At 45.5% G+C, this 13831-nt stretch overlaps 1 protein-coding gene across 4 annotated transcripts in view; it reads right to left on the minus strand.

Moving 5' to 3' along the window:
- The window catches only part of CTNNA2 (catenin alpha 2), a 420763-nt gene that overhangs the window by 39423 nt on the left and 367509 nt on the right, over positions 1-13831 (minus strand). For all 4 annotated transcript variants that reach the window (XM_081207007.1, XM_081207009.1, XM_081207010.1 and 1 more), the window contains 3 exons: positions 11238-11351; positions 3200-3381; positions 531-636 (listed from right to left, as the gene is read on the minus strand). In XM_081207007.1, the coding sequence (XP_081063133.1) occupies positions 531-636; positions 3200-3381; positions 11238-11351 (402 nt within the window). The remainder of the gene's footprint in view (positions 1-530; positions 637-3199; positions 3382-11237; positions 11352-13831) is intronic.

Consider the following 13831-nt stretch of genomic DNA (forward strand, 5'->3'; position numbering starts at 1 on the left):
CACAGTGACCAACCAGATGACTTTGGGAAATCCTCAAGCAGCTGCTTAGTTTCATTATTATCATTATTACAATCCAGTTTTCACAGTGATTCCTGTCCTGCCTGCCCAACAGGTAAGGCAGAAGGTCGGAGAAGAGAAAATCACAGAGAGCCTGGATAGCTCAGTTGGTTAGAGCGAGGTGCTGATAATGCCAAGGTTGCAGGTTCGAACCCCGTATGGGACAGCTGCATATTCCTACATTGGACTAGATGAGCCTCAGGGCCCCTTCCAACTCTACAATTCTACGATTCTTTGATTCTATGATACCCCAATACAATCCTTTGGTCGTGCTGACACCAGGGGCACACTAGCATGGGCATCATGGTAACAGTCTAATAAGGAGCCTGGCTGGATCAGGCCAGTGGTCCATTTAGTCCAGCATCCTGTTCTCACAGTTGCCAACCAGATGCCTGCAGCACCTGAGCATGAGAGCTCTCCTCATATATTTTCAAAAACTTATTTGTAAGAGGATTTGTTCCCATTGAAATTACCTGATCAGCCACAGCACGGGCCAATTTGTCCATTCTTGAGCCAGCTTCTGCAATCTTCTTGGCAGCATTAATGACATCAGATGTATTCTTTAATGGTCCCTTACCCCTGGAAAATACAATGTAATTACAGTGCCATCTAATTAAATTATGGAAATAAATAGAGTTAATATCCTGGATAAGAGGTTTTAAAAAAAACCTTCAAAAAAGGGGGGGGGGAGAGAGCTGTAGTATGAACGTCTTCCCAATTTAGTACGACATCACCTTTCAACTACTTATTATAGCATAGCTTGATTAGGAAAAGAAGCAGGAAAAAAATAGAGGAAAAGCCTTCTGGATTCCCTCATATGCTCCAAAATGCTTTGGCAGCACTTTTCTTTGATTTCGCCTCTAAGCTCATGAACTATGTTTAATAGCATGTGCATTTTTAAGTGCTCATTAAGACAGGGTCCCGGGTGGAATGCAAAGCTTTTTCATGAGAGAGGGGGAAAAATAGAACCCCTCTGTTATTCCCCGAGCTATGCTTAATGCAAACTCAAAATGCAGAAATGGGGCATGCGGGTTTCCGTGGGGTGGGAAGCAACATTTGCAGCAAGCATGAATGACCCACTAATGCATATATTTAAGATTAAGCAGTGGGGAAAAAGCAGCTTTGTTTCTAGAGTCACTTTTTTTTTGCAGTTCTTCCTTCTACTTCACAACAACTGGAACTGCTTCGTAGCAACTAGAGGTCAGAGAACAATCCCACCGCCTTGGGGCTCGTTGAATTCTTCATCACAGTAATGAGTGCAAAAATCCAGGTGTTCCTGAAGTGTCAGGACATTGGTAGGAAAAATCAGCCTCCTTAAGACACACGCCAGAAAGACAGAAAAGCTCTCCTTTCATGCACAAGCTGCGCCTTGCCCCATGCAGCTCCACGCATTTGGGGGAAGGGTGGCCTAGCTCAGTAGTGGACTATCTGCTTTGAATACAGGCAGGGGAGCAATAGCTCATGGGTAGGCAAACTAAGGCCTGGAGGCCGGATCCGGCCCAATCGCCTTCTCAATCCAGCCCACAGACGGTCTGGGAATCAGCGTGTTTTCACATGAGTAGAATGTGTCCTTTTATTTAAAATGCATCTCTGGGTTATTTGTGGGGCATAGGAATTCGTTCATTCCCCCCCCCCATATAGTATGCCCCCTCCAAGGTCTGAGGGACAGTGGACCGGCCACCTGCCGAAAAAGTTTGCTGACTCCTGGCTAGCTGCTCTGGCACATGGAGAGTGGGGACGAGGCGAGCCACACAGGTGGGTGGGGCAATCCATGCACGGGGGTGCTGTGGCGATCCACCCAGCGGGCACTGCCTGAGGGCACTGCGGCAAGCTGCCGACGGAGTCCGCCTGGTGGATGCAAGCACCACACTGCCATTTGGGGCAGCGCAGGGCCCTGAGCCATCGCGTCACTCCCAGGAGAGATGTGTGGCTCAGGCGTGCTGCAGGCCAGGCCCCGCGATAAGTGTCACCCCCCACAGTGTGCCATTTTGTCACCCCCTCAGGGATGGCACCCGGGGCGGACCGCGCCCCCCTTTCTACGCTCCTGAATACAGGAGGCTCTAGGTTCGATCTTCCATCTAGGGCTGGGAATGTCCCCCTGCATGAAACCTTGGAGAGCTGCTGCCCATCGCAGTTGACAGCGCTGAACTAGATGGACCAAATGGTCTGATTCAGTAGAAGACAATCTCCTCTGTGCTGCCTTTGCCTGGGCATTTTCTATTTGAAGCATTCAAGGCATCACAAGGTATTCTGGGTGGTAGACTCTCTAAGGTGACAAATCTCTGTATGGGCTGTACTACTTCAAGCAAAAGCTGAGGCCCCACATGACTGAACACTCACCCATGCAAATAATATTCCCTGAATAATGAACCACTAGTTTTAAAGGGAGAAGGCAAGGATATATTGTTTCTCCATGACAAGAAAGGCCTTGCTGAATCAGAAGAAAAGCCTATCTAATTCAGCTTCCCGTTTTCACAGTGATGGTTTCTGTGTGGATGGGGTTTTAATTTTTTTTTGTTTCAAAGAAGTACAGTGGTACCTCAGTTTACGAACTTAATCCATCTGGAAGTCCGTTCTTAAACCAAAACCATTCTTAAACCAAGGCGCTTTCCCTAATGAGGCCTCCCGTCGCCGGTGCCCTCCCACCGTTCGGATTCCGTTCTTAGACTGAGGTAAAGTCCTCAAACCGGGACACTATTTCTAGTTTTGCAGAGTTTGTAAACCAAATCGTTCTTAAACAGGACTGTTCTTAAACCAAGGTACCACTGTATTCAAGTGAGGGAAATCCCTCATTTGAAATCAGTGGAGGACTTGGGTTTTTGTTCGTGCCAAAATTGAGTGTCCGTCCCACCACACGTTCTCCATTTTAAGCCTTTGTTGCAGTGCCTCCTGCGGCACCAGCTTGGCTAGAAATGGGGTGCAGGTGAACCAATCCTGCTCCCCTAAACTCCTCGTCAATTACCCACATAGGAAGCTGCCTTATACAGAGTCAGGTCATTGGTCCATCTAATCTATTGTTGTCTACACTGACCAACAGCAGCTCTTCAGGCTTTCAGGCCAGGAGACTTTCCCAGCTGTCGGGGATTGAATCTGATACCTTCTGCAGACAAGGAGGACATCATATTTGAGTCATCATACATACCTAGTGAAGTCTGTCATCTCCATCATGATCATACACATCTGCTTGGCCAGCACAATGATATCGTTGCCGCTGTCGTCCCACTTGGCCACTTCGGCATCCAGTTTGCTCTTTTCTTGGTGGAATATCTCTACTTGCTCTGCTATTTTAGCCTTCTCCTCCTGGGGAAGCTGGGCCATGATAGCCTGGATTGAAACAAAAACAGAACAATTAAAAGAAGAAGAACAGCTGAAGTCGTCATAAGAACAAATGCTTCCAGTCACTTGCACATAACTGGAGGAACCAGTTCATAAGAGCTCGATTTTGTAAATTCCATAGGACTGGCTGGGATAGTCTGCTTCAGCAATTCGTATTATTTCCAGGAGTAAATCAATGGTTTCAGACACCCTACAGGTTGTGCGTTTCACCTTCTGGGCTTAAAACATTGGCTCCAGAAACCTCAGCAGAGTAGTAAATATGGTTGGCTCCAAAATTGCCAGATGTTGTTTCATACTGAGATAAACAGACAGTTTGTTAACATGTGTCTGTGCAGAAGTGGCTTGTCAGGTGAGGTCACTGTGCTAACTTCCTGGATAACCACTGCTTAGTGAAGGGGATGATACGGTGGCACTAATTCAGTGGAAGAGCCAATCCAGTGCTCTTACCAACCTCCCCACGGCCTCCTCCCTTCTCTGTAAGCAGCATAAACCCAGCTTCTTTTAAGTATATAAATCTTTCTGCTGTTTTCATATTTGGTGTGCCAACCCTCGACTATAACAACAACAACAACAACAACAACAACAACAACAACAACAACAACAACAACAACAATTTATTATTTATACCCCGCCCATCTTGCTGGGTTTCCCCAGCCACTCTGTGCGGCTTCCAACAAAGTATTAAAATACAGTGGTCTGTTAAACATTAAAAGCTTCCCTAAACAGGGCTGCCTTCAGATGTCTTCTGAAAGTCTAGTAGTTGTTCTTCTCTTTGACATCTGGTGGGAGGGCGTTCCACAGGGCAGGTGCCACTACTGAGAAGGCCCTCTGCCTGTAACTTGGCTTCTCGCAGTGAGGGATCCGCCAGAAGGCCCTCGGCGCTGGACCTAAGTGTCTGGGCAGAACAATGGGGGTGGAGACACTCCTTCAGGTATACAGGACTGAGGCCGTTTAGGGCTTTAAGAGTCAGCACAAACACTTTGACTTGTTCTCCAACCCTCTAGAGAAGCCCCAAGGGAAGCCCCGGAGGAGGAAGGCTCAGAGCCAGGGGAGTGGTGGTGGGGCACTGAGGACAGGTCAGAAGAAGAGAGGAGGAATGGTTAGAAGCTGAAGAGGCAACAGGCTTTGGCAAGCAGCTTGGGACCAGTTTACCTACGAGATCGTCTTACTCTGCATGTTCCCATTCAACTCTTTAATCAGCAGAACTGGCACTGCGACAGGTGCCACATAATACCTGTTCCACATTTGTAAGAACTCGGTCATTTAGTGTAGTAGTGTCTACCCTTTGAAACGCCTTTTGAAATCAAGCAAGTGCCTTCACTGTACAGTGGTACCTTGGTTTACAAACTTAATCCATTCCAGAAGTCCGTTCTTAAACCAAAGGGTTCTTAAACCAAGGCGTGGTTTTCAATAGCAGAGGGGGAACTCAATTTCCAAATGGAACACACTCAATAGGAAGCGAAACATGTTCTGCATCCAAGGCAAAGGTCAGTGGTTCGAATCCCTGCGACAGGGTGAGCTCCCGTCAACCTAGCAGTCTGAAAGCACGAAGTGCAAGTAGATAAATAGGTACTGCTCTGGCGGGAAGGTAAATGGCGTTTTCGTGCGCTACTTTTGTTCGCCAGAAGCAGCTTAGTCATGCTGGCCACATGACCCGGAAGCTGTACGCCAGCTACCTTGGCAAGCAAAGTGAGATGAGCGCCGCAACCCCAGCATTGGTCACGACTGGAACTAATGGTCAGGGGTCCCTTTACCTAAAAACATTCCTGTTTAGACAAGCCTACCCAGATGCTTAGAAACCTGAGGTGATTTTAATCTGTATTTTAACATTTGTATATGTATTTTGTCTTCTTCTTGATTATACTTTTTATCATTTGTAAACAGCTTTAAGGGTTTTTTATTTTTTAAAAAACAATCAAGTGGTATATAATTTTTATGAAACGAATAAATAAATATACCGCCTCTGGGATGATGCTGGTCCTGGACTGGTGGATTCTAGCTTACTCCAACTTCTCAAAGAAACCAGCAACTAAGTTGCAACACAGAACAGGAGAATTATAATAATTGCTTTTGAAGATCAAATAGGCACTTTCAGCAATGATTTCCAGGCTGAGATACTGTTTGGCTCCAGGGGTTCTACCAAGTTGCGTTGCACATTTAATGGGGTGTGACATATATTTAAGTGTCATTACAGTTTTTCTTGTTTATGTCACTTCCAATCAGCTGTAGTCTCCCTCTACGTATTCTTAAAGTGCTCTTGGCTTTTAAAAAATTCATAATTGACCTTTTCCGAAACCAGGATTAAAAAAGGTTATCTAGAAGCAGGAGATAAAAAAAAAATGGAGAAAATTGGCAAGTTAATCAAATTAGAATTCAATGCCTGAGTTTTAATTAGGCCTTATCAATGTAACTCAGCAGTCTGAAATGTTAGTGTGCAAAAGCTTCTACCATTAAAAGAAAAAGCGGTAAAGAAATTGAGCCTGCACTCTGTATCTGAAAGGAAAAAAAATGAGCTTCTTTTATGTGTGTGATGCTGTTCCGTACTGCAAGATGATAAATACCTGGATGTGTATACATGTACATACTTTCAGAACCCCTTCTCTGTTACTGATATGTGGCGTTGTTCCCAACTTAGCTGACACACTAACCTTGACACCCCTGTGCCTTTTTTTAAAGCGCTTTTTCCTTAGAAGGAAAAAGAAAAGTCCTTTTTTTCTGTAGGAGCTGCAGCAAGGCATGCATATTCTGTTTTATATATTTTTAATCAAAGATAAAACACTGAGCTATTAAAAGGCTAACAGCTTATGTGGAGTGGTATTATAGACACAAGTAGCCTCCAGCTTTACACAGCCAAGGACACTTTTGCATGCGCTCTACAACTGCTCTGCACAAACATGAAGGTATTAGTTTGGGGTGAAGAGTCCTGCAACTTGGGAGTCTCCCATTTCATTTCTTCTATTTTTATTTTTTAAAACAAATAAATAAGAAAATGAACATGAGGCTGGGAAGGAAGTTTTGATAGTTTAGGGTTTTCCTTGTCTTCCCCCTTGAATAGTAAAAGTAGATTATTGAAAATGAAGAAATACTTAAATAAACCTATTGCACAACTTATCAGCATATTTGATAATAAAAGTTAATACTCATATATGTATATATATATTGTCAGGGAACTGCCATCGGCTCAGAGGCAAGAGGTGGAAGGGCAGTTGTGTTGCAGGGAGCCTCCGAAGATCGTGCGAAGATCGTGCGAAGCAGCACTTCCTCCGGCGAGGAGGGAAGCCCCGCCTCCAGTGGGAAAGGGATGCAGGGATCAGAAGATGTTAGAGAGAGCCACAACACCGAGCCTGAGCAAAGCGGAGGGGAGGCAAGTCCTCCTTTGCCAACACCCTCTCTGCGCAGTCGGTTTGCGCACAGAGAGGGGAGGAGAAGAATGGGGTCAAAAGACTGGTATGCTGGGGAAGGCTTAAGGACCGCCCACTCCCAGATTCTGCTAGCGACTGAGCAGACGTGGACTTGAGATGCTCTGCACTGTAAATGGTTTGGTACAGATAATAAAGCCTGGAAAAGACAGGTGGGAGTCTTGCCTGTTTGCTCTCAAGCAACCATGCCGCCACATAACATATATATTCCCTTTAACTTGGGTTGTTTACAGAGACTACTCAAAAACTGCAACTGAGTTAAAATTGCAACAATTTTCCTTTAAATATCTCTTAAGAGATTCCCAATTTGAAAGGAACTCCTGCTTGGGCCTATCTTTGATCTTTTCCGAAAGATTGTCTAATTCAGCATATTCCACCATCTTCAGTAACCATTCTGATCTAGTGGAATTTTGGGGGGAAAGGACAGGAAGTCAAAGTTTATGTACAAAATTTATTGTTAGAAGACTTGTATCCTGTAATTGGATTTTTGTTTTGATGAGTGGTATTTACAGATAACAGTAATGATACGTTCTTGCTGTGTAGATGCAATTATGGAAAATAAAGCATGGGGGGGGGGAGAGAAAATGAAGAAATACTGCCTAACATGTAGTTTTATCAAAATCTAGCTTTTTGGCACAGAAGTTGAGTCTGTTTGCAGCAGCACCTGCATAGCATTGTGAAGGCAGCATTATTGGCAGTTACTTGGAGGACATGGTTAGCAATTCTATTAACACGGAATATGTTATCTGATGCAATTACTTTGCTAATGGCAAATGGGACTGGGATTATGAACAAACTCTATATATGGGGATGCTGCAAAAGCCTTTGTGTCAATTTCTGATGCTCTCACAGAGAAATGTCACAGTCATTTCAATACTTTCTGTCATACTCTACTGTAACCCAAAAAAGAGAGCTCAAACTGAGAGAACTCTGTAAATAGGATCAGGCTTGATTCTCAATGGTTGGGATGCCTAGGGTGATGAGAGTCAGAAGACAGGCTTAGCCCCTCCATCCTATTGGTGTCAAGGACAAAGAATTAACTACAAATAGTTCAATATCCACTTTGTCCATCAGCTGAATGCTGCCACCCATTTTCCAAAGCACATATGCTGGAAAGGGAGTTTCTGCAATGTAAATTTTTCAATGGCACAAATATTGCAAGAGCCCTTACACTGGCTCTGGCATTCATAATTCAGTTCCCCATCTGTAACATTGGACCAATAGTAGGACTGTTGAGGATTCCTGAGATTGTGCTGCCCACCAGAGATTAGACCCAGGGTGAAATAGAGACATTTAAAATAAATAAATAAGATGAATTAGGATTCTCCTTCCATCATTTCAGTACTAGACTCTGGAGGGAGAAGAGCGGGGGAGAAGCAATCATGTCTGGACCATCCTTTTAGCCATTCATGTGTCTACTGGCTTTTGACAATACTAGGCCCCCTCATGTGCAACCCTTTTCTGTTAGCAGTTGTTGGGTGCTACGGCAATGCAAAATGCACTGGCATATTCAGGAGTGTCTGAGGCAGTCTTCACTGATCTGGAATGCACACCGGTGGCACTGTGGTGTAAACCACTGAGCCTTGGGCTTGCCAATCGGAAGGTCGGCGGTTCGAATCCCCTCAACGGGGTGAGCTCCTGTTGTTTGGTCCCTGCTCCTGCCAACCTAGCAGTTCGAAAGCACGTCAAAGTTCAAGCAGATAAATAGGTACCGCTCCGGTGGGAAGATAAATGGCATTTCCGTGCGCTGCTCTGGTTTTGCCAGAAGCGGCTCAGTCATACTGGCCACATGATGTGGAAAAACTGTCTGCGGACAAACATCGGCTCCCTCGGCCAGTGAAGCGAGATGAGCACTGCAACCCCAGATTCATTCGCGACTGGACTTAACTGTCAGGGGTCTTTTGCCTTTACTTTAAGGCAGTCTTCACTGATCTGGAATGCTCTAGATGTTTTGGACTACAACTCCTATCAGCCCCAGCCAAGACAGCTGATAGGAGCTGTAGTTCAAAACATCTGGAAGGCCCTAGGTTGGCAAAGGGTAGCCTAAGGCCATACAGACCAGGGCCTGATCCACAGAGATTAGACCCATCAGCTCAGCTGAAAGTCTTGGTGCTTGGTGCATCGAGGGAAGTCCTTTAGAACACATTGGTTCCACAGTGCTGGGGTTGCATACACACCACCCATTTGAAGCACATTTAAAGCATGTGACTTCCCCCAAAGAATCCTGGGAGCTGAAGTTGTTAAGGGTGCTGGGAACTGTAGCTCTGTGGGAGGTCAGTTGCAGTTCCCAGCATCCTTTGTGGAAGAAGCATACTTTAAATGCTGTGTGTGTGCGCGCAGCCTTAGTGACCAACCAAAAATCAAAATGTGGAGCCAGATTCTACTTTTTAAGAAATCTTCAGTGATTCAAATAATCAGCAAGTGGTTTTTTGGTTGGCAAGCAAGGGGATTAGCACAACAGACACAATCAAATATCTTGCCTGGCATTAACCCTTCGTCTTGATATTATATCTCTCCTAATTTTCTCTTCTGGAAGCAGTAAGCAGAACTAACAATGGGAAAACTCATCAACAGAGCTGCATTTTCATACTTCTGGATAGTGTCTGCCTCTGGATTCTGGCCTAGAATAACACAGTTTCTTATCTCAGCTGTTGCAGGCTACTTAGCAAAAGGTAAACCATTAATCCAAGAGTGGAAATACCCCGAGGGTTCAACAAGCCTCACTTTTCAAGCATCTCCGTCTGCCGGGGTCACTTGTCAACTTAATCGGCAGTCTCCTTGCATAAGTTAAGGTCACCTGGGACAGCATCTTCGCTTTATCATGAAACAATTACCCTGGTAGAATTGCCCTGATTCAGTAACGAGCGTCTTCCGCTGCAATTAGATTTGCAGAGACGACTCAGCAACGTACAACATTTCTCCAAGACAAATTAACAGACTGGAAACCATGACTAATGGACAACTTCGTGGAGTGTGGCACACATTGTGTGTACTCAGTGGTTTAAAAATTTTTCATTTTCTGCCTGCTCACAGCTGGAGCGCATTCAGAAGAAACACAGTGAAGGGCAGAATCAGGGCATCTCATTTCAATTGTTGATCTTCTACCTCTAGGTAAGAAAAACCACACATACTTCACTGTGTAGGACATGTGCACATGTCTCAGGATGCTGTCAGCGACTCCTGCTTGGTTGCCCAGGAAAGTATAAAGACAAGTAAAAGTTTCTTACAGGCCTTTTTCATTTCAGACTTTACAGAGAGAAGCCATAGAACCCACCCTCTTGGATAATGGAGTTGTCCTGAGTGAAACTCCACACCCACCCACACACCGGTTTCTCCCACTTCCTCATTCATCATCACCATCACCTCCTCTATGGGTGCTGCTACGTGCCCTCTGTCTTTGAGCTCTTTGCTCTCCTACTTTCAAGGCCTGCCGGATTCTGGGAGATGGAGGGTCTGGAATACTTTCTAGTGACATGTCAGCCAGCTGCTGCTCCGACTCTGCCTGCTCCTCCTCTCCCTAATTTCCCAACTTTCCCCCTCTGAGCTGTGACCTCTCACAAACCACTGTTGTAAATCTATCCTGTCTTCCTCTTCCTCCTCCCTGGAAGGGTCAGGATGGGGAGGTGGTCTCCACCATTCCTCCTACTCAGCCCAGCCTCTGGCATCCCCCCCTTCCAAAGTCATCCGCCTCTGACATGTTTGCAAGTGTTGGAGGCAGTATGCCCTGGGGATCATGACTGAGGAGAGAGAGATTGTGCCTTCTTCCTGTTTGTGGGCTTCCGTACAGGCATCTGATTGGCTGCTATGAGAACAGGACTAGATGGAGCTTTTGACTCACCCGGGTAGGAGGGTTTTTCTTCTGATCTTATATATGCAACATGCAATGGGAACCTGTGATCAACTGCAACCTTCCAGCAGTATAAAGGATGTGAAGTAGTGACACACTATCACTGTAAAGCTCTCCCCCTACCACACCCCATTTGCCCCTGAAAACAAATAAAACATTGAAATGTGCCAAATATAGCCCAAGAAGCCCAAATCTAGGATGGTCACGATAGAGAGCAAACATATGACAGCTCTGTGACTTTTTGCTCCATGAGATCTAGACTCTAGCTCTAAGGCTATAGGAAATCTTGGCCCTCTGAACAGTTGCACTTCATTCAGTGCTGGAAGCGAGATTCCTTCGTTCCTGGTGTAAACCTTCATCATGGGGGAAGCAAGCATTGCATAAGCTCTGTGAAACTTTTCCAGTAAACTTCTCGAGTCAACTGAACGCCTGTGTCATAAATAATTTCAGATGCTAGGGGACCCAAACTGATACTCCGCTGTCTGCAGTCACGTTCAGACTTTTCAGCTTGCGAGAGAGCACACGTTCCCTGAGGAATCTGAAGCTGTGTTAATGTGTTGCACAGATTTTACACTCACCCTTGCACTCTGGCCGGCGATAAGCTGATCGTCTTCAGTCTGAACACTCGTCCGGCTGCGAACATCGTAATCTTCCTGCTCAAAGTCAGAATCATCCTCTAGCTCTTCGGGAGTCTGGATTTAAAAATAGAGCAAGAAAGAGACGAGAAGAGGTGGCAGGTTTACAAAGGATACCAACAAACCCCAACCAGCGAAAACTCTATTTCATCAACTACCTACCCAAAGAACACTGTCCCCCCCCCATTTTAAATTAACTTGTCTGCAAAGGCAGGCAGAACCCCAAATTGAATTGTCAGAGAAAGAAAGAAAGAAAGAAAGAAAGAAAGAAAGAAAGAAAGAAAGAAAGAAAGAAAATGAAGCTGTTCCAACCCTGTTCTTTTACAACTGGCATTCCTCATCACCTTGCTGTGATTTAACGGGGTGAACATACATTTTGCAGACTAACACCCACTGGTCCTGTGTCCCATCGTCCCGCCGCACCGAACACGATATTTCAAAATAATTGGTTTTGGAAAAGGAAGACCCAATAATATTATCACACCAAACTGATTGCAAAAATCTTTCAAGAGATTAGGGAGGCACCTTGAGCTAGGAACTTGAAAAGAAAAGAGAAATTTAAACTGGACACATTCTGAAGTGTAATTTGTTCATTTATTTTACTAGGCAGATCAAGAGCTGTTCGACAGTGGAACGGACTCCCCCGGGAGATTGTGGACTTCACTGGAGGTTTTTAAGCAGAGGTTGAACTAGATGTCCCTTCCAACTCTGCAATTCTATTATTCTATGGTGATGCAAGGGACTTTGCAGCAGGAGGTGGCAGACAATATCTGCAACATCCCCAGGTCAGTACAGGTGAAGGAAATGGGAATCCTCCTTGGATTATTTATTTATTTATTCATTCTTTCCTTGCCCTTCTGGCTGGGTTTCACCAGCCACTCTGGGCAGCTTCCAACAAAAGATTTAAAATACATTAAAACACCAGTCATTAAAAACTTCCCTGAATGCCTTCAGACGTCTTCTAAAAGTCAGATAGTTGTTTATTTCCTTGACATCTGATGGGAGGGCGTTCCACAGGGTGGGCACCACTACCGAGAAGGCCCTCTGCTTGGTTCCCTGTAACTTCGCTTCTCACAGGGAGGGAACCGGCAGAAGACCCTTGGAACTGGACCTCAGTGTCCAGGTTGAATGATGTCAAGTCGATGTTCTTGTCAAGTTTTCCCTCCTACACACACCCTAGAACATTTTTAGGGTTTCAGGGCTGCAGATGCTCTCTGCCTTAAAAAGGGCCCTGGCAACATGGAATAAAGCAATGGCATTTCTTTCATGGTGCCTGTTGCGGTGTGTGTGTGTGCTGTGTCGAAGGCATGTCAAGCCACAGGATATCAGGGCCAAAAATAAAAGCCAGGAAGCTCTCTCGATTGCTAAGATAGCTTTATGCTGTTTTCAAAGTGCACGAGAAGACAAACACCCCTTTCCCCCAATGCAAGACTGTGCTCTGCTATTCTTGCCGTTCTACCTTTAACTCCCACGTGAAATCAGCAGGAGTTCTGCACACATAAGAAGAAAACAGTCAAGGTAACCTTATCCTAGCAAGAAGTGGAGAGGAGAGTCATTCTCTCTTATCTGAAACATACTGATTGATCCCTCTCCCTATGGAGGCAGGGGTCCAACAGTGACTGCTGGAGACCAAAGGCCTGCATGATTGAAACAAATAGTGAACCCCTGACACTGCTGCAATGCTCCTGCACTTTTCCATGATTGTCTTCTGCAGGCACAAGCAACATTGATTGCCTGTAGTACAGGGACAGCCGGGGAGAAGCCTCTGTTTGTCACCCCTGTTGCAACCAAACAACAATTAACAATGACAGACACACTCCCTCAGGCCTCTGCCAGGTCACAAATTCATAGGATTCAGTCTTGTTGGAAATTCATGGGATGAACTTGTGTTGTGTAGTGACTAAGGGACTAAGGGACCTCCACAGCCAGCAAGATTGAATTTTCTGCCCACCAGCTGGTGAGAGAAGGATCCAGCCCTGCTGGGATCTGCTTCCCCAGCATGTTCAGAATGAGAAACATGCTGGTGAAGCAGACTCCTGAAACCCACAGGATTGCACCCGGCTGGTGAGCAGAAGGTTTAATCCTACTCACTATTACTGTGTGCGTGTGTGTTCCTCTGCTTGGGACAACTGTGCATAGCTAAGTCTCCTTTTTCCTGCCTGTTGCCCGACAGCCACTGATTACTCTGGGAGGCCCAACCTGGCTTGCGGTTATCCAGGGCTGTCTCCACCCAAGTCAGCCAGAGCCTAGATCTGCCTGAATCACTTTGGGGTTCAGCCAAATCTGCTGCAAAGGCCTAATACACACCCTGTTTCAGTGATGACTTCAACAAAAAATGTTCTCCCATTCAGAGCGAGGGAAGGAAGGGTTGCCCTCACTCTGATGGGGCTACCTTTTGTCTTGTAGCCAAATCTGATACTCAGAAGGACCACGAACAGGAATGAAACAAGAAATATTGGGGTGATCGGGTAAATTTTTTTTTGCAGGAGGGGATAAACTTTCTTTTTTGCACCCTGATAATGCCAACGTGAATATGG

Source organism: Podarcis bocagei (genome assembly GCF_964188305.1).
Source record: "Podarcis bocagei genome assembly, chromosome: 9".
NCBI classification, from domain to species: domain Eukaryota; kingdom Metazoa; phylum Chordata; class Lepidosauria; order Squamata; family Lacertidae; genus Podarcis; species Podarcis bocagei.